Here is a 22811-nt window from a genome sequence, read left to right on the forward strand (position 1 = left end):
TGAAGGTGTATCAAGTGTAACATTGTTGAGAAGTTAAATGTGGATGATAAGCAGTTGAGACAAAAAGAGAATAAAGTTTTGAAATGCGGTGCTACAGAAGAATGTCCAGATTAGGCGAGTTTTTGACTAACTAATGAAGATGTAATGAATTGAATTTGGGGGGGGAAACATTATGGCACAACTTGTCTAAAAGAAGGGATCGGTCGAAAGGAGACATACCGAGACATCAAGAAATTGTCAATTTGCTACGTGAAGGAAATGTGCAGGATAAAAATTGTAGAGAGAGACCATGGTTTGAATACAGTAGGCAAGTTCAAATGGGTGTAGGCTGCAGGAGTGCAGAGGTGAGGAGACTTACAAAGAATAAATTAGTGTTGAGAGGTGCATCAAGGCAGTCTTTGGGCAGACGACCACTACAGAAACAACAGGTCAACTATGCAATATGTCTTTTAAGTGAAGTCAGTTTCCTGACACTGAAATACTCCATAGTGAATCTACTTCATAAAAAGGGGAAAATATATAATACAGACAATTACCAGCATTATTTTTGTTATTTGTATTTTCAAAAATTAAATAAACAATCCTCCAACATTTGTCCAGCACTATGTGATGACATTTTGTATACATAGCCTGTCCAATTAATAAGTGAGTTAATACCAGTACAAGAACTGTTATTAAGCATAATGTGGCAGAAATGTACAAGATGACACTAGAAATAGAAAACTAATACTTACTGGAGTTTCTGTTACATTCGGCACTAAAACTGTCATTTTCCTTGAGTCCTCAACTGAGCTGCTGTGAGATAGTTTCCCAAAATCCACTCTCTCTGAAGCACCTATTACACAGACTAATTTATCTTTTAACACATCACTTTTATTAGAATTTGAGGAAATAAATTCACTGTTTACAACACTGTTAGACTCTTTTGCTCCACAACGAGATTGAGTAATTACTTGTTCATCTATTTTGGAAATTTCTTCTTGTACACAAAAACTTTTATTTATATATGTTGCAGCACAAGAATTCTCTCCATTTAAATTATTGCAACTGTTATTTTTACAGTAATGATTATCTCTTTCACTTGAAGTTGTTATTTCTTTTAGTTTCTCAGTAAATGATGGCAATTTGCTGATGTTACCATTTTCATAGTAGTGTACAACAGAATTAAGCCACTGTTTCACATAAAAATCTTTGTAATTTGACACATGCTGGCAATGCTTGTCTCTATCCAGAAGAGAATGTCGATTGCTGTTTGAATACTTCTGATGGTATCCTGGTGAAGAAGATTTATCTTTTTCTGGCACTGGTCTTCCATCTTGCACTGTAGAATGTTGTGTAGCAGGAGACTCTTCATCCTGGTGTCTATTTGAATACAGTATATTAGTAATTTCAAACTGAGATTTGCATTGCACTTTGTTGCTGTCACTGGTTTGCAGTTTACGATATTCAGATGACATCTGGCTATTAATGCAGTCATTTACATGATTTGTAGATTTTTCCTCATTCATTTGCAAACTAAGTCCAGAGCTTGTGCTACTTGTACTGAAAGAGGGTGAAACAATACCTTCCTCTATTTCCATCCTGTTTTGTGCTGAATTTTCCTTGCTGCGCTCTGAAATACACTCACTGTTGTTGACAAACATCCTAGATTCTGTTTTGTTAAATACCTGGAATGCCTTTTTGGGTGTGCTATGGCTTCTCACATTAAGTGGCTTCTGACCTTTATCTGGAAGTGTTTCCTTAGTTTTGCTTGAATCTTGTATATACTTAACAAATCTTAAATGATCAACTGCAGCTGCAGCTTTGGTTTGTTCTCCGAGCATGCCCTTGCTGGAATAAGCTGCAGAACCATTTTCGTTTCCATATGAATGGCAGCTTCCATAGACAGTGCTACCATTGTCATCAGGACAACTATTCTGATTCCGTCCTTTGTTATTCAATGTTTCTGGGGGGGCTACAGTGCCACTCTCAGTCACTTGTTTATCAAATCCTGCTGAATTAACAGGGGTAAATATCTGAGGCCACCTGAGAGGAATGCTGAATTTTTTATGGCCACTGTTTTTTTTTATGAGACTGATATCCCCAGATCTTACACTGACATTAATATCAGATGACGGTAAAATATACAATTTGCGCCTATGATTAGGTTGTGCCCCATCTTTTACTGTGAACTGACTTTTTGTTTTATGAAATGGTGAACTTGTCTCTCTAAAGCAACGTTTTGGTTCAGTTTCCATCTCAATCTCATCATCACTGTGTGTACTGCTTGCACACGAAAATGATTCTACACTATTTGTATGACACTGTTTCACATCCAGTGGCTTCCCATTTCTCACATAATTTTCTTGGTTTTGCTTTGCTTGAGACTGGACACTACAAGAAAATTTTCTACCAATGCTCTCAACTTGCACCAGTGCTTCACTTCCAACGGCAGTTCCTGCTTGTATCTTCATACGCTGGCTGCAGTGACAAGAGCATCTTACGTTTTCACTTTCATTTGCAACCTCACAGCCATTTAAAGCCATTTTAGGACAACAAAAGCAACATTTGCCTTTAGAAACTGAGACGGTCAGTGAATTACTATCCTCAGTTGTTGTTTTACCTGAAAAATAAGTAAGAGATTTCCATTTAGAAACAAACTCTTGTTCTTCTAAAACATAAAAATAATTGATAACTGAATTTGTTAATCAAATATAGCATATACAAACAGCTGGAGTAAGGAATCCGAGGTAGATGAGGCAGACATGGTTTTCGCTAAATTTATTAACACTATATTTATGCAAAATTACATTACATCTGATAACATCTTTATACCCAGGGGAAACAAACTCCACTGACGTATATTCAAATGTCACGTGTTGTTCAAGGAGGGTTGACACTGCATTTACCGGACTATAAGATGTCCCCCACCCTCCCTTTTTTATGAGGTTCCTTGAGAAAAATTTATTTTTAACATATTCTGGCTACTCAAAATTACAAACCATTTTACTGACATAAAGTATTTGCCAAAAAGTTAACATTATGCCTATCTTTCACTGTAAACTGACTTTTTGTTTTATAAAATGGTGAACTTGTCTCTCTAAAGCAATGTTTTAGTTCGCTTTCCATCTCAATATGATCATCACTGTGTCTACATTTTGACAATACTAGGAGAAATGAAACAAACATAAAGAAATAGGTTACATTAACTTTTGGACCATTTTCTTTTCTACATTTTCTGATTACTAATCATGCAGCCTGTGGTATCACTACTTTTAATAATAATAATAATAATAATAGTCCTCATGCTAATAGTACAGCTGTTTCTTCTGAATATGTTGCTACTTTTGAGGCTGTTATTATGGTGGGACCTCAGAACACATATCTTTTTTTCCATATACATATTGGATTTTGCTTCTATACTGACTTGATGGTATAATGTCTCTCGCTTCCAAACATACTGCCTGCCCTCTGCTCTTTCGTTGGCTGTGTAGAAATAGCTGACACACTCATTTCATTATCGTCATAACTCATGGAGAGTGTTGACAACATTGCAGCAAGAAACACGTAAAGTACACCACTGGCTACTGTCTAGGATTTTAACATTTCTTGCAGAGACAAATACTACTGCTGAGTATTTGTCCAATTTTAAAGTCACTTCAATTCCAACTACAAATGGATTAAGGCAAACTGCAATTCTAACATGGCAGATGCTCTTTTTATCTTCTTTAGGGCCAGCAGCATAATATATATCTTATAACGACATGATTATTAGAGTAGATGCACCAAATTGCTGCTATAAATAATAATTTTTATTTACGACAGACTGTTTCGGCTTTATTGTCATTTTTAGATACGTCTAGATTGACGTGACATCCATATTATGTCATTAGTGGACTGTCTTATAACTGTCACTGTTTAATAAGACAATAAATAATGTCAATATGTTGAAAATAAAATGTTAATTACAATGTGACAGTAGTTTGACAGTTCCACTCTTATGATGCTACATGTTTACAAAGATTGTGCAGAATCTTTGTAAACATATGGCGTCATAAAAGTGAAACTGTCAAACTACTGCCACATTGTAATTAACATTTTATTTTCAACAACATAACAACATCATTTACCATTTATTAAGACAGTGACAGTTATAAGAGAGTCCACTAAAAACGTAAATGGTTGTCACATCAATCTAGATGTACTTGAAAATGGCGACAAAGCCACAACAGTATGTCATACATAAAGATTACTTATTATAAGCAGCTGTCTGGTGAATCTACTCTAATAATGGTAGACGTTCATAATAAGCCAAAGTACATGGTGTAGATCCTATGGTTGGCAACATGAAGAAATCTTCTGGTCACTCACTGCTCCCCTCCCCGCAATCATCCAAATTCTCAGCCAAACTGGAGTCACTGTTACCCTTCGAATCCTCCTATAATGCTGAGCTTGAGCAAATGAGAAAAACAGACTGTGATATCTTCTAATGTTCTGGTCATATGTAAAAATGCTAATACACAAATAAAAGATCGCAATTGTGATTCAGTCCCATTCTCTAACTTTAACTTGTTCTGCAGTCTAGTGACATGCGTTGGTATTATCTTCATGACAGATCTTGCCACTGTAATTTATTCTCACAATGACAATTTCAGTCAGTTTAATATGATTCATTTATTTAAAGACATTTTACTCTGAATTAATTTTCCTTCTTGTTTCAATTGAATGTCTAAAGATGATTAAAATCTGGTAATGTTTTCACCCGGTATTTTTAAAACGAGAACAGCAACCAAACTTCTCATTTGCAATCCACTTAGTAAATCATTACAGTCTCTCATAACCAAATAAAATATCTGACTGGGTTCTGAATCAACTAATGTTTTTCGAAGGACAACATTTCCATTTTTTAATGTTACCTTTGCTTAAAAAGCGGCATTACATTAATGTCTCCTCCCTGATCTCATCTCCCATCCTGTTGTTTGCATTCAGGTCCGAGATGCTGAACTTGGCAGTTGTGTGTGGGTGAGGTGTGGTTGTTTGTGTGTGTATGAAAGATGTGTGTTTCTTTTTCTTACTGTCAAAGGCTGTGGCTGAAGGCTTTACGTGAGTGTCTTTTAATTGTGCCTGTTGCAACCTGACATGTCTTCTTTACGGTTAGTACCAATCTGCCTTTTCCTATAATGCTGATATTCCTACCTCGAGTCTTCATTGTTTTATCTTGGTGTTGTGACCTCAATAGCCAAAGCTTCATTTCTTATGTAAGACGACCCCTATAAATGTAAGACTACCCTTACATATCACAATAAACAATGTAAAAATGTTGACCTCAGCAGCAATAGGTTAATCTGTGAATATAAGACAACCCAGTATTTTTTGAATGATGATTTGGGAAAAAGACTTATCCTATAATCTGGTAAATACAGTATAAGGAAAACATGGTTTCCAGTGAATCATTACTAAGAAATATGTTGGCTCTATCTTTCAAGATTGTGGTTACATTTATTTTCAATTTTTAAATTTACATATCAACTATTCAGAACTTCCTGAAGACTGCATATACAGTAACAGGAATAGATAACATGAAATTACAAAATAAATTACATGGAAAATACAAAAAACTGTCCAGCAATCCAGCAAAAGAGACTCCCCCATCCCCAATACAAGATACAAATCTCTTTAATCAGAGCACACTATGTCTCTAAAGCAGCTGTTCAGAATGCTATCATGCCCAAAACAGAACATAAGTGAATATATTAAGGAAGTAAAAAAGGAAGGAAGGAAGGAAGGAAGGAAGGAAGGGAGGGAGGGAGGAAGGGAGGGAAGAATGAAGAGTAAATCCTTATGTCCTGTTAAAGATGAAGTCATAAGAGAGTGTGCACAGTTTCAGGTTGTGGAAGCATGTGGAAGGAAATTTTCCTTTTCAAAGTAGCCATTCTATAATTTTAATTTATGGAAATCAGGGAAAACTTAAATCTGGATGACCATATGGAGGTCTAACTGCAGTCGTGAATGCAAGTTCAGAGTCTTGTCACTGTGCTATCTTGCTCAATGAATACATTACAGGTCTGCATACATGTTCTAACTATTCACAAGACTGCTGTACAGCTGCCATAATCCTAGGAACCAGGCACAATCTAGTGCTGAGACTGTTGACTAAGTTCCTCACACACAACCCTCACCCACCTAAAATCCATTGACATTGCATGATGATCATGTACAAAGCTGTGGAATGGAACTACACCAATAACATCATCACTGCCTAAAGATAAGCAACACTGAAGTTGTTTGTTAAAGAGAGTGTACCATGAGAAACTTGATGCATTTTGTATGCAACTATGACATTTATTATTCCCTCAACAACATATGTATCAGTTTAAGTATGAACTGAACGAAATGAACTTTAGTACCTGATGATTGTCCTTTGGAAAACTGAACCATTCAACAAATATTCCAGAACAACCATCAATAACTTGTTACAACAGCTCATACCAATGGTATATATGTGATTAATTTTCTAAAACAATGCTTCTATGTCTTGCAGTATAAATCTGTTTACATTATCAGCTACATACAATTTATTAAAACCCAAATCCACCTGGTGAAAGTTAAGAACACATTTAAAAAGTCTCATAAAAGAAAATTTTTCTGTAATTAAATTTCTATCTGTGAACTCTACAGACAAAGTTACTGGGTTCCAAGTTCCTTAGAAATGATAATCTGTATTTGACAACCACCAGTCTCATGAGCATGAAGATTTGATGGTTAAGGACTTTTGAATGCAATACTGGATTTAAAATACAAAGTCTGTTCACAAAGACTAAAGAAGGAACTGTAAACATAACCAGGGTCATTCCATGTCAATTCAACCAATATGAGAAAATGTTCCAGCTGATAGTCTCAGATTTGGCTGAAATTCAGCACACCAATGATATTAAGTGTGGAACACTCATGTACAAAATTTTAAATTCTCCTGCCAATTAGTTCCAGAATTATGGTTTATGAAACAAGGTGGCGTGACCTGGAAATTGTAACTCGCATCTGGCAGTCTATCTTCAGACCCAACTTCAGGTCTTAATTACTATGGAGCTATTCCGCACAGTCCAGTGAAATTTTTACAACCCAGTAACATCCACTTAGAGAACACACTCTATGAATCAAAACACCAACAACATATATTTGAGGGAAAATAAAAAATTCCAAAATGTGATTAAAACTTGTTTCTTATAAACAATGGACACACATGGATCGCAAAAGTCTTGAAACAAAGCAAAGTACAGTGGAAGATTTTGTTGAAATGTGTTGTCAAAAAACAGACAAACTGACCACACACAGCTTCACAGCAACAGCGCAATTGGCTTATCTCCAGTTTTGTAAGGATAATTTGAAACAAGATGAATTTATAGTAATACTAGACTTTTCTGAAAATTATGCATTTATAGTTCAAGATGCTATCCAAGGATATCATTGGGACAAAAGTCAAGCAACTCTCCAGCCATTTGCGATTTACTATAGATGTGAATCAGGTGATGTGTCTGTCATGAACCTGTGCATTTTTAGCGACAGTTTAATTCATGATGCCATTGCAGTTCATCCCCACATTTGCACTGTCATGGAATATATGAAAAACAAGCTGCCTCACAAACATTTTGCGAAATACTTCAGTGATGGGGCAGCTAGTAAGTACAAAAACTGTAAAAATCTCAAAAATTTATGCATGCATTACCATGATCCTCAACTCCTTTGGTTCCATCAGATTCACCTGGTCCTACTCCAAATCCCATGCCACTTTCCTAGACGTTGACCTAAATCTGTCCAATGGCCAGCTTCACACATCCGTCCACATCAAACCCACCAACAAGCAACAGTACCTCCATTATGACAGCTGCCACCCATTCCATATCAAACGGTCCCTTCCCTACAGCCTAGGCCTTTGTGGCAAACGAATCTGCTCCAGTCCTGAATCCCTCGACCATTACACCAACAACCTGAAAACAGCTTTCGCATCCCGCAACTACCCTCCCAACCTGGTACAGAAGCAGATAACCAGAGCCACTTCCTCATCCCCTCAAACCCAGAACCTCTCACAGAAGAACCCCAAAAGTGCCCCACTTGTGACAGAATACTTCCCGGGACTGGATCAGACCTTGAATGTGGCTCTCCAGCAGGGATACGACTTCCTAAAATCCTGCCCCGAAATGAGATCCATCCTTCATGAAATCCTCCACACTCCACCAAGAGTGTCTTTCCGCCGTCCACCTAACCTTCGTAACCTCTTGGTTCATCCCTATGAAGTCCCCAAACCACCTTCCCTACCCCCTGGCTCCTACCCTTGCAACCGCCCCCGGTGTAAAACCTGTCCTATGCAACCTCCCACCACCATCTACTCCAGTCCTGTAACCCGGAAGGTGTACACGATCAAAGGGAGAGCCACGTGTGAAAGCACCCACGTGATTTACCAACTGACCTGCCTGCACTGTGACACTTTCTATGTGGGAATGACCAGCAACAAACTGTCCATTCGCATGAATGGACACAGGCAGACAGTGTTTGTTGGTAATGAGGATCACCCTGTGGCTAAACATGCCTTGATGCACGGCCAGCACATCTTGGCACAGTGTTACACCGTCCGAGTTATCTGGATACTTCGCACCAACACCAACCTATCCGAACTCCGGAGATGGGAACTCGCCCTTCAGTATATCCTCTCTTCTCGATATCCGCCAGGCCTCAACCTCCGCTAATTTCAAGTTGCCGCCGCTCATACCTCACCTGTCTTTCAACAACTTCTTTGCCTCTGTACTTCCGCCTCGACTGACATCTCTGCCCTTACTCTTTGCCTTTAAATATGTCTGCTTGTGTCTGTGTATGTGCGGATGGATATGTGTGTGTGTGTGTGTGTGTGTGTACACCTGTCCTTTTTTCCCCTAAGGGAAGTCTTTCCGCTCCCGGGATTGGAATGACTCCTTACCCTCTCCCTTAAAACCCACATCCTTTTGTCTTTCCCTCTCCTTCCTGAAGAAGCAACCATCGGTTGCGAAAGCTAGTAATTCTGTGTGTGTGTTCGTGTGTTTTGTTCATTGTGCCTGTCTGCCGGCGCGCTTTCCCGCTTGGTAAGTCTTGGAATCTTTGTATTTAATATATTTTTCCCATGTGGAAGTTTCTTTATATATATATATATATATATATATATATATATATATATATATATATATATATATATATATAACCTTCAATAAAAAGAAGCAGTACTGACACTACATAACTTAATGGAACTGCATGCTGATTCTTAGATTACATTCTCCGTGGAGAAATTTTGATTACTGCTACCTTTCCAAAGAAATTTGCTACATATTATCACACTGTCATGTGGGAAATGATAAAAGATTGCAATCTTTGGCCATTTAGATTGGGCACAAGCATAATTCACATGTCCTGATTTCCCTCACAGAGTAAAGACAAAACTAAAAATAACAGAATAAATATCTGAAACACACAGAAATTTCTAGCCTTGACCTGTGAGGCAATAGACTGTTCTGCCGATTCAATTATGGCATCCAGTAAACTAAGTGTAAAAATGTCTAAGGGCACTGTAAAAGTGAACATGAAACTATGAAGCACTAAACATTAACTTTGTAGATGACTCAAACAGAATCTGTAATAATACTGATAATTTATGTGCTTTCTATACTGTAAATCCAGAACAAAAACAGCAGCTAATTAATAAAAATGAGGGATCAGCAGTTTTTTAAAGAAACAGATTTGTTGTTAACTTTACTATGTCATACATTGTCTGAACACTTATAAACAGTCTATGGCAAACTAAGGTCCCAGAAAACAGCAGTGACACAATGAAGGAATGTGAACTCCCTTAGAGTGGGATGAACTATTGCACCTGCTAATACATAACTAAATACCATCGTGTTAGATTTATTCTGTTGGGTACTTTTAACACTGACAATAAACAACAGTTTAAAAAAAATACAATCATAAGTAAGCTATAAAACTGTGTTCCTAGGATGTGGTAATTCACAGCTGATTCATAAGAAACATATCGTACACTTTATAAGAAACAAACATGGAAAGTAGAAGCAAAATAACAGGCAAGTATTTGACAAAGAGTTCTTCAGAAAGAAATAATAAAATAAACCAAAAATGTTTTTCCTTGTGATAAAGCATACCTTCAAGCTTTCTTATATCTTCATCACTTAGGTCATACCTTTCTGGATGGAGACGGATAATACGAAGCCGATTTTTCATTGACTGCCAAGATCTGTCTGAAAATGGAAAACCAAAATGTCACGCAACTAAATTTGAAAAGATGGCAATTCAATCTGATCCAAAATATTAAAAGATATTAATACAAAGGCTTCTGCAAAGGGTGTCAAAGCTGCATCATCTTATAAAATACTGTTAAAAGCAGAGTTGCATAAATTCCATCAGCAGAAACCTATCCATGCCAACAGGTACCTATACACTGAAACCCACCATTATCTGGCTTGTAGGTGTTCTGTCTTATATATGTGTACACTGAACATCCTAGCCTACCACATCAGTGATATTCTATGTTCAGTTGGAGCAGCACAACAGATAGGTGCTAGTGAAGCTCCATCGCAATTGTGGGCAGGTTCTTAAGTTCTGAGAAGCATACAAGACACAATGGTTGCACAATCATGAAGTCAGAAGGGTAACTGAAATCCTTAAGCAACTTGACAATATTAACAGAGAAGACGGCTACAGGCTTTCAGCATCCTGGCTGTGAGCAATTCCAGTATGATGGGCTACCTATGGACGCAGGAAAGTAGCCTCAGTGGACACTACTGTAACATGCTGAACAGTCAGTCACTGTTTCTCTGCAACTAACAGCAGGAAAACATGACCTTCAGAAGTTTATCACTGATTTATGTAGAGAGCTGCCAATTACCAGCATGTCGTGTAACCCACAAATAGTCTGCCACTTATCCCCTCCCTCTCTTCTTACATCAACCAGGGGCATTTTAAGGTCTTTTAAATTCTACGAAATGTGACATCACTGGTTATAAATGCAAGATATTGAAGTCCCCCCCCCCCCCCCCCCCCCACTCCAGCTAATCAATTTATTGCCCTGACGAAAGCCACTGCAAAAGTCTTTATTTTAATATTTTAACATTTGTAAGTATTTATAAGATGATGCAGTAGCACAATCATACGTATTTTAATGAGGTTAAAATGTTTGTTAAGATTATAACACAATGATACTTAAGGATTTTTTCTTTAAATTGAATTACATACTGGAAGAGTTATTAATATAAATTTAATGGCACGACTGACTCATTGTGAAAATCCGTTCGTTGTACACTAAACAGATATAAACACACTCATTTATTCCTATTGCAGCTCTGCATCAGCGAAAACTGTCATAGTAATGCACAAGTAACAGAGAAGCTTCTGCCAAAAGACATTTGTAATAGCATTGCTCTCAAAAGAAATATACAGGCCCTACTAGAAGGTCTATTCAAGACTTGAAACAGCATTTTAAATTGAATAAGAGGATCTTGCTGGCCCATGGGAGTACCTTGACGTCATGCAGACAGTTCATTGAGACATATGCCATGTGTGAATGAGCAATGCCCTATTGAAAAATAGCACCACAATACTGTCACGAGAGAGGTTACATACTGTAGTGGCAACTTCTGACATAGAATGCAACAGCAACACCAAATGTAGCGGGAAGAAGTAGAAGGCACCATATTAAGACTCGTCTGAGCTTTCCTAGTGATTTATTGTTTCCAACTACAGTACCGCGTGTCCCTCGTTCTGCGTCACCGGGTCCTGCAATGCTGAGGACACCACTTCGCTGACTGCGAAACGGCTAGGTGTGGAACGGCTGCCTCAGTGGCCCATGCACGCACTGCTCTGTATTGGCCTTGTATGGCCACGACACCAGGATGTGCTGGTAGCCGACTTAGCGGTCTTTGCCTCTGCTGCCTCAGTGCCGCACGCTGCAAGGCAACCCGCAGCGCACTCCCTCACCTGCGTAGCTAAGAACATGGCGACAATGACACCTGCGATCCAGCAGTTGAATCTGCAATCTTCGCTTTGGATATCTCTGGTGCATGTTGGGAGCGAGTCATTGAGTGGTCCGTCGCTGGCTGGCTACGGACCCCTCGTCTGCCTCAGAGGGTCAAACCAGTGACCCGCTGTGGACTGGCGCCCCATCTGCTGCTGCGTGTAGCCTGTGATGTGACATGCCCCACCGTCCAGGAGAGCTGCCACACTTGAAAGCTTTGTTAGTGAACCAACACCTATTTGTATGCGGCTGTGCACCTCTGTTTTTCTATTAAATGCGCCGCTCCGCGTCATATACTCATAACACTTGGGTTGCCCAGTGGGCCCCTTCTGCCTGTGACTTGCGCCATGCAAACTGTTGCGTGTACAGTTTCTGGCAGTGCTACACCCCTGTGGCCTCTATTTTACTTCGCAATTGCTGGTGAGCATAACTCACTGTAAACACGTCTCTGCCTGGCTGCAACTTGTGTGCTCAGAAATATTGTATCAAAACTGACTTTTCCTATCCCAAATGGTAGTGCCACTACATTATTTCCCCCTTCGGAAAGACCCGGCCCCTGCGTCGACCTTCAACTAACTCTTAACTTGTTTGGGTTGGCACTTATGACATACTTCCTTATTTTTAGAAAACTTAAATGTGGTCTAGTGCCCCTTAAAACTCATGACATGAAACAAAACGTAAAAATTCCATTCTGGACGAACACTGCTTGATCAACCCCTTACCTACTCGTCCCACCCCCACGGTAAGCAATCCATTGGGACTTGAACTACGCTTGGTTCCCTCTTGGAATTAGCTCTCCGCCTGATCAGAATAAAAATAACACATAATAAAGTTAAGGCTGCGAAGGCACCTGGCACAGAGGTGCTCAAACTGATCATTATTTGTCTTGGCCTTTCCCTATATAAAATTCTGCTCCCCTTGAGCCCTATATGTTTCACTTCTGCAAACACTCCCTGCTCAAAACAACTTGCTACTACTATCAAATTTTCGTAGGTGGAGAAGATCCAATGTATCCCGACTTGTTGCAAGCTCAATTTTGGCTCCATGATGTCCCTTGGACAGTCTATTTCTTCCCTCCTTCCTAAAAATGACTGCACCATTCACATGTCCAGATTGGTGCTTATCACCCTGGCTGGACACCCCATTACCTTCCCTCAATGGCAGCTTCATAATTCCTCCATTGTCATCTTGGCCTACCAGCTGTTAACTGCTGAGGTCAGCACTACCTCCTCAGTTTTTTACTTCTACCAACTTGCTCAACGCTCCCTTTTTCAGTGACCTGAGGACAGGGATCACCATCACCCTTCCTTCTTCTTCAGAAAGACTGCTGTCCCTAGCAGGCTCACAATGCTCGAAAACACACACACCATTTGAAAATACAATGCCTAATTAATCTATGCAAACCAAATGATACATAAAAAGAAAACAATAAACTACAAATACTACTTTCTGAATCTCAAAGTATACAGTACATCATGGTGTACTCTATCTTCCTGGTTTTCTCTGCACTGAACACCTCTCTTCACTCTTTCTCTTGCTCTTCCTTTCCTGTGAAATGCCTGGAATCACATTGGGACAACCCTTAAATGGCTGCAACCACCCAATGTGTACTATCGTTGTTCTAGTTGGCAGCTGAAGCTTAACATTAACGGGGGATGTGGCTTCAACTAATTGGTATGGCCCTTGATACCTCAGGAGGAAGTTCTTCGGTTTCTCTTTTGGCGGATAGGAGCTGGACAGCATTACCCATTGCCCCATTCTGTACTGCAGTAAACTTCCTTTCCGCTTCAATGCGTCTTCCTGCCTTTCCGAAGCCTTCATATTCGCCTTTTGTACCTATTTCCAAACATCCCGAATTGTTCTCACTAATTGACGTACAGATTCACTGGTCTTTCCTTTCTGTAGCCTCAACAAATCAAACAGTGATGGCATTTTCGCACATAGACTACCTCAGATGGAGACAAACCAGTATTTGTATGGATTTTTGCAATATATGCGCATACAATATGCTTCAAATACTTATCCCACAGATGGTGATGAGAATCCACATAAAAATTCAACATCTTCCCGAAATTCCTGTGTACCCGCTCTGTCCTTCCGTTCACCTGTGGATGCAACGCACTCATCCTCAACTTCTTCACATTCAACAATTTACACAGTTCCTTAATTAAATCCAACATGAAGTTGGTCCCTTGGTCAGTAATTATTGCCTCTGGTACACCAAACTTCATAATCCAGTTGTTTACTAACGCCTGTGTGACCATTGCTGCCTGTTGATTTGGCATAGCCACCATCTCCACATACTTCGAAAAATTGTCTATTATTGACAGAGTGAATCTGTTCCCCGATGGTGTTTGCCTGAAAGGTCCTAAGACATCAACCCCCAACATAGAGAATGGATCTGTTCCTTCTAGCAATGACATGTCGCTTCCAGCAATTGTTATAGCTGAAACTGTTTCTGACTCAAACCTGCTCTCTGCGCACATGGTATACAATTCTTTGCATACTGATCCACATCTACGCCAATACCTCTCTGCCACACTCCTGTTCGTTGCTCTACACCCACCAAGACCAGATAACATGTGATCATGTGCTTCCTTTAAAACATCATCTCAGTTTTGCTGACACTACTATGGCCCTAACTTCGTTTCCCTGCAAAGAAGACCGACGTGCATCTTAAATTGTGGTTGGGACCGATACAATTTACAATTGTTGTCCGCGCCCTGTAATTCTTGCTGTACTACTAGGTCATAACCTATGACTTCTACTTTTACCACTTTCCTACTTAGTGCATCCACATTACTGTGCTTCTTCCCAGGCTTGTGCACCACCTCGTAGTCAAATTCACTAAGCCTCACAGCCCACCTAGACAGTCTAGTGGATAGATCCTTCAACCCCAAAAACCACTTCAACGCAGCATGATCTGTCACTTCCTGAAATCTTCTCCCATATAAATAACATTTAAAATATGTGATTCCATAGATTATGCTAAGCATCTCCATCTCTGTTGATGAGTAATTCCTCTCTGCTGCATTCAACTGCCTATACGCATAACCTACAGGATGTTCTTTCCCATCAATTTGCTGACTAAGAACACACCCTAATGCTTGATTCGATGCATCGCTTGCTAAAATAAATTCCTTTTCAAAATCTGGAAACACAAGAACCGGACTTGATGTTAACACTTCTTTCAATTTGTCAAATGCTTTCTGACACTATTCAGTCCACTCAAATTTCACACCCTTCCGTAACAATCATGTCAATGGCTGTGCTAAATCTGCAAAATCCTTCACGAAGTTTCAATAGAAATTGCAAATTCTGGTGATTGATTGCACTTCCTTAACTGTTTTCAGTTCCCGAAAATCCCTTACAGCCTGTACCAACCTCAGATCTGTTTACACTCTGTCCTTACTGATAATATGACCCAAATATTTTACTTCTTCTAATGCAAAATGACACATCTCCAGGCTCAACGTCAAACGAGCTGCTCTAAACCTCATAAACACTTCCCTTAAGTGCTGTCTATGTTGCTCCATACTACTTGAAAACACTATAATGGCTGGCCGCGGTGGCCATGTGGTTCACGGCGCTTCAGTCCAGAACCGCGCGACTGCTATGGTCGCAGGTTCGAATCCTGCCTCGGGCATGGATATGTGTGATGTCCTTAGGTTACTTAGGTTTAAGTAGTTCTAAGTCTAGGGGACTGATGACCTCAGATGTTAAGTCCCATAGTGCTCAGAGCCATTTGAACCATTTTTGAACACTATAATGTCATCCAAATAGACAAGACACTGCCATGGTTTCAAACCCCTCAAGACACTGTCTAGCAAACTCTGAAACATTGCCGGACCATTTTTCAAACCAAATGGCATTCTAATGTACTGGTAATGGCCCTGAGCAGTAGAAAACGCAATTTTTGGACGATGCCCTGGAGCCACCTCTAACTGATGATAACCATTTGTCAAATCCATTGTAGAAAAGTACTGGCACTGTCCTAAGTGATCCAAAGTCTCCAGTTTGTTTGGAATGGGGTATGCGCCCATTACTGTCTTATTATTGAGGTATCAGTAGTCACAACAGAACCTGTATTTCTTAGTTCCATCCGTAGATTTTTTAGGCGCAACAACAATGTCTACTCCACAACAACTATTACTGTGCTCTATAATACTGTCCACAAGCTGTTGATCAATGAAATCCTCCACAATCAGCTGCAAATACATCAGTATTCTGTATGGTTTATAGTAAACAGGTGCTTTATTCCCTGTTGGTATCCTATGTTGAACTAATGGAGTTGTTGGTAACGGCCCTTGTGGTAAAAACAAATCCTTAAATTCCCACAATAATTCTTCCATATGCTCTCTTTCTCCTCCTTTCAAATGCTAATTTTGTCATGCAATGCAGTTCTATCAGCAGTTAGTGGTTGATTGCTTCGCCTACCTCTCGAACACCAGTCTCCGCATCTGGCACATTGAAATTTGCTACTTAAACTCCTTTTCTCAAATTCACGTCTACAGCACTAAAATTACCCACATCCACGGGAACTACTCGCCTGTTACTGGCAGCAAGAACTTTGAAGATTATAAGTCACAGCACCTGACAAAGTCATTAAAATATTGCACTGAAAAATACAACCTTCAGCAAGGATACATATCCTGCAATAGATCTGTCAATCACACTGGGAATTCCACTGTTACTACACACAGAATATAGCAAGCTTTGTGATCTGTCAGCTCACATCTGATCAGCAGTATATATGAAGCTTGATTTTTAAAAAGCCTCTAAATTAATATCAAGCCAAATATGATGTTTGGCTGCAACAAAGTAGTACATGAAAGGTGGGGCATTTAAAAACAGGAGGTAGTAGCAGTCAGAAGTTCCTATACTTACATGTCCAGAAGCCAATACCTATTGAGATATGGGCCTTTTTACCTGTGAAAAATAAGATGTAGTATTTGGTGGTGTAGGCTGTCTAACTGTTGCAGTTCACTATAATGAATAACCAGTACTATTGCAAATAACACCTTGTCACCCCAACACTTCATGGGCAACGGACTGATAGAGAAGGTCCAGTTGCATGACCTCATTCATCAGAGCTGCTCCATTGGGCTTCTGGCTATGAGGACATTTAAAGACATTGGTGTATACCCAACATATTGACAATGTACATTCTTTGATATAAAAGCAGACCGGTGGTCGGCCACTGGAGTCTAGGTCTACACCAATCGTAACATGGGACAAGTAACATGGCCATCGTGATAATTATCTCAAGTCCCAAATTGGCAACACTGTAGGCTGCGGCAATTTATGGAGGAAGTATTGTATTCCGTTTGAGGTATTTTGTGACAATTAAGCCTGTGATCTAGCAGTAAACTGTACGTCATTTGAATGCAATGTCTCGCAATCGAAACCAATCACTGCTACAATTTTACAGTGCCTTTTGTCTGAACGCTGAAGTCTTGAGCATAATGGTAGCACAGCTACAATGTATCACACTTTCTGACACACTGGTAATAATAGTTCTGTCCACTAACCGTTTCGTGGCAGACATCTAGGCAGTTGGCCTATGAATACAGCATGTGTCACAGCTCTCTAGGATTCATTTGCTAGCAACCAGGAGCAGCAGCAGCGCCGGCCTTATGCTCCTTTGGCCTTTGTTGAAAGCATCAGCAATTAATCATCATTTTGGAGAGAATAAAATCCTATCCTGTTGTTGAGTGATGTTAAACAGAAAATGAGTACAATTTGCATCTCACGCTCAATAGCAATGGAGGCACAGTAATATCCAAGAGATGAGTATGGCTCAAAATTAATCTTATAATTCGTGAAACAATTAAAATACCTCAGTAGAGTGTTTAATGGTATTATTAATGCTTTATATTTTGTTTCTTTTTCTTTTTGAAGCGAATATTCATGCCTTTCTTTGTCAGGAATTCATATTTGTTCCCCATTCCACACTGAATTAGCGTGTTATTTGATTTCTTATGGTAAATGTATGTAATAAACTATGTGAATACCTTGCAGTGCATGCTCTATAAGTGACACAGCACACTCCACATTTTTTGGCCCACGTTTAGGTTCATGGAAAACTTAACACTGATCAAAAGTGATATTTAAGGTATTCAACTGGATTCAAACCAACATAATTGCCAATTTTTTAAGATGCCCAGAGTTATAGGAAGTAGCTAATGCTGGTGTCAACAATGTATACAGGGATGCCTAATTGTTATTGCAAAGATTTAGCGCAAAAGAATTATATTCACTTCAAAACTACTCCCCTGACATACATGTTCTAAGTGACGTACAAAACTCAAATTCATATTGTTGGTGGTCGAATCGCAGCTCTTCAGAGACAGATGTACTGTGAAAACGTGTTGTAACCACAAAGCAGATAACTGTAACCATTAAAAAAGCTTACTGAGTCAAGCTTGTGAGATAACTTAACGTGTACAAGTTTTCTTCAGATTTTGAAACAGAATTTCTTTTAGCAATTGCAGCTCCATTAAGTAAATTGGAAAATAAAAACATAGAGTGAACTGGTCTGTACTGGGATTGAAACTGACAATTCACACTGCCCTTGCATTGCAGGACATCTACGGAATCACTCAACTAATGAGACACTGCAGGGAGCATGTTTCCCTCTCATTGCAAAATAGGTCACTAAGCATCATAATGCAATGTTAAAAATAAGAATGGCTGTTACTTGTGCGATGTACGGCATTTCTGCAATCCTAAAATGAAATTCTCTGTCTCAGTGTCTCATCTTACATGATAATTATGTAGGATAAGTCATCAAACTGGAGAGGGAATGCCATGCGAATTTAGCAGAACAATTCAGGACCACATGAGGATGCAAATGCACTACTACAGGGTTGCCAAATATTTACAATGGTATTGCCAATTCTTAGCTGCATTAGGGGCAACTATGTAGCAAAATGCTTGATATGCTGCTCTTACACATGCTCTCGGAGAGGAGACACGAGAGCATTTGGTTTTTATACAGAGTTATCTCCTGATTGTCTCTAATGTCATCTTTCGGGTTCTCTATCTTCAAGCCTCTCAATTACATATAATGTAGAAATCATCATTTTTGAAGCTTTTGGGGTGGAATGGGGCAGTTAATGACAGTGTTATATAGTTTCAGCACAGGGATAGCAAAATTAGTGATACTTGTTTCTCCTCATGCAACATATGGCATGTGAAATGTTGAGATAAATAACTTTTTAGACACGATTACAATTTCACCAAAATACAAACAAATCTACATTTACATCTACATCCATAATCCGCAAGCCACCTGACGGTGTGTGGCAGAGGGTACTTTGAGTACTTACTTTAGTAGACTGCAACGAAAACTTATTTCAGTGGAATAAAAAGTAATTGTATATTAACCTTGCCCCACACATCATGAAACAGTAAGATATCAAACACTTTGCACCTCAAAATTGGCTGTGTTTATGTGCTCTCTTGTGCCACATACAAATAGGCTTTCATGACTACCACAAGACCTAAGAAGTATTACAGTGGAGACAGAAGAAAGAAGAAATGTAGTCAACTCATTATTCAATACCCCACCAGTAATCAATTCATTTGAGGATTGTTGCTGTCTATTCTGAAAGCAATCCACAATGTCTGCTCCCATGAGGTAATGGTTCGAGGTTGCCAGAAGGCTTACAAACTGTATTCAAAATCGACTGTCACAAGTAAATCACACACCTGATTATCCAGAATTTCCATACTACTTTACACAGCTGAGTGAATAAACGAAAGAAGAAAACCTAATTTATCCACTGGCATAACTCATCCAAACAGCAACAGAACAAAATTATCTAACATAAGTCTTCCATTTACAGTTTAAATAATATAATCAGAAGCTGAGCCATTGGTAAACCATGGTTGTAGTCATAAATTATTAGCTGTTCTGTAGCAGTGCCCTTACAATCCATGCATATTCAGTTGTTGTGTAATATTCTGAGACATCAATTTATCTGTTGTCATGGTGTTAAATCAACAGAAATTGTTGGATAGCATTGCCTACATTGTCTTTTCATATTGGGCTTTTCCTACTGTCCAGGAAATGAGACACAGAGAAAAATGTTTATATTTCGTGTGGTGAAACATGCAGGATTCCATTTTTCCAAGACACACTGGTCATGTGTATTGATAACAAATAAGCTCTTGCTAATGAACAAATAACAATAATAATAGTAACAATGACAAAATAATATTGAATGATGTTTATTGGATTACAGCAGGTTGACAAAAATAAAAATATTTTTTTATGTTCAGTTGATGCAGCACAAAGGTTTTTCCAGCATTTTATTGCTGAGTTCTGTTATGGCTATTTGCAGAGGGGGTGGTGGAGAGGGGGTGGAGGGAGACTGATGGGATAAATATACACTCCTGGAAATGGAAAAAAGAACACATTGACACCGGTGTGTCAGACCCACCATACTTGCTCCGGACACTGCAAGAGGGCTGTACAAGCAATGATCACACGCACGGCACAGCGGACACACCAGGAACCGCGGTGTTGGCCGTCGAATGGCGCTAGCTGCGCAGTATTTGTGCACCGCCGCCGTCAGTGTCAGCCAGTTTGCCGTGGCATACGGAGCTCCACCGCAGTCTTTAACACTGGTAGCATGCCGCGACAGCGTGGACGTGAACCGTATGTGCAGTTGACGGACTTTGAGCGAGGGCGTATAGTGGGCATGCGGGAGGCCGGGTGGACGTACCGCCGAATTGCTCAACACGTGGGGTGTGAGGTCTCCACAGTACATCGATGTTGTCGCCAGTGGTCGGCGGAAGGTGCACGTGCCCGTCGACCTGGGACCGGACCGCAGCGACGCACGGATGCACGCCAAGACCGTAGGATCTTACACAGTGCCGCCACTTCCCAGCAAATTAGGGACACTGTTGCTCCTGGGGTATCGGCGAGGACCATTCGCAACCGTCTCCATGAAGCTGGGCTACGGTCCCACACACCGTTAGGCCGTCTTCCGCTCACGCCCCAACATCGTGCAGCCCGCCTCCAGTGGTGTCACGACAGGCGTGAGTGGAGGGACGAATGGAGATGTGTCGTCTTCAGCAATGAGAGTCGCTTCTGCCTTGGTGCCAATGATGGTCGTATGCGTGTTTGGCGCCGTGCAGGTGAGCGCCACAATCAGGACTGCATACGACCGAGGCACACAGGGCCAACACCCGGCATCATGGTGTAGGGAGCGATCTCCTACACTGACCGTACACCTCTTGTGATCGTCGAGGGGACACTGAATAGTGCACGGTACATCCAAACCGTCATCGAACCCATCGTTCTACCATTCCTAGACCGGCAAGGGAACTTGCTGTTCCAACAGGACAATGCACGTCCGCATGTATCCCGTGCCACCCAACGAGCTCTAGAAGGTGTAAGTCAACTACCCTGGCCAGCAAGATCTCCGGATCTGTCCCCCATTAAGCATGTTTGGGACTGGATGAAGTGTCATCTCACGCGGTCTGCACGTCCAGCACGAACGATGGTCCAACTGAGGCGCCAGGTGGAAATAGCATGGCAAGCCGTTCCACAGGACTACATCCAGCATCTCTACGATCGTCTCCATGGGAGAATAGCAGCCTGCATTGCTGCGAAAGGTGGATATACACTGTACTAGTGCCGACATTGTGCATGCTCTGTTGCCTGTGTCTATGTGCCTGTGGTTCTGTCAGTGTGATCATGTGATGTATCTGACCCCAGGAATGTGTCAATAAAGTTTCCCCTTCCTGGGACAATGAATTCACGGTGTTCTTATTTCAATTTCCAGGAGTGTAGATAGTCAAACGATAACCTTGCACAAATCACAAGACAAGACCGGTATCATGGATCAAACATGGCACTATTTAATTTTGTTCTTTGCCATTCCTCTGGCGGTTGTTAATGCAGACAGAGCACAACATGACATGCAGCACATAAAATCTAGTGCACATTCAGCTATGCGGTGTGGTCACTAAAAAGAGCAGAAATCCGAATAATATTCAATGAGTGTAATTACCATTTCTGTGACTGATTGTAAGTAATACTCAGCTAGTGATAAAGTTTCTCTCTACTGACAACAACCTACACAATTTAATAACAACATTCAGGCTGCAAATACTTTCATAAAAATCTTCCTAACATTCAAATTTGTATTTCATGTTAGCATGTTTATCTTTTCAGAAAATCTGTTGATACTTTTGCTAGTCTGTATTTTATATCCATGTTACTTTTTCTGCAATAAGGTATTTTGATGCCTACATACCAAAACTCCCTCTGTGTAGTCTCACTTAATTTGAGTACAATTTACTGGACTTATATTTATGTCTATACATCACTTCACTCAGCAAGCTTTGCCAATAAATGTGAACAGCATCTGTTAAACAAACTTTTCAATTTGCAGTCTACTTCAAACCAAATGAAAATAATAATAATAATAGTAATAAAAATAATAATAGTAATAATAATAATAATAATAATAATAATAATAATAAGAGCAGCAGATTTACCAACTTGAATGTGGGTAGGGTCAAAGCAGTGCCCTGAATTTGGTACACTTTCCTCCCAGTTTACTACCTGGTTGCTCATAAAGGCATCGTTAGAACACAAATATCAGCACTTTCATACAGGAATTATTATTCAGGTGTAATCATTAAAATACCTTGCTACATTCCTATTTTGCTGCAAAAGCTGTATCTTATCACTTCCTTTGGCTGCTGTTTTAATTGCACTGCTAAGTGTCATAAGTAAGTGGTGAATCTTAACACTACATGAGATGTC

General features: G+C 39.9%; 1 protein-coding gene across 3 annotated transcripts in view; it reads right to left on the reverse strand.

Moving 5' to 3' along the window:
• Positions 1 to 22811, reverse strand: part of LOC126363034 (uncharacterized) — a 135641-nt gene that overhangs the window by 28247 nt on the left and 84583 nt on the right. For all 3 annotated transcript variants that reach the window (XM_050007932.1, XM_050007933.1, XM_050007934.1), the window contains exons 6-7: positions 10158 to 10253; positions 735 to 2602 (exon numbers count right to left, since the gene is read on the reverse strand). In XM_050007932.1, coding sequence (XP_049863889.1) covers positions 735 to 2602; positions 10158 to 10253 — 1964 coding nt within the window. The remainder of the gene's footprint in view (positions 1 to 734; positions 2603 to 10157; positions 10254 to 22811) is intronic.

The sequence above is a fragment of the Schistocerca gregaria genome, chromosome 1 (genome assembly GCF_023897955.1).
Source record: "Schistocerca gregaria isolate iqSchGreg1 chromosome 1, iqSchGreg1.2, whole genome shotgun sequence".
Classification (NCBI taxonomy): Eukaryota; Metazoa; Arthropoda; class Insecta; order Orthoptera; family Acrididae; genus Schistocerca; species Schistocerca gregaria.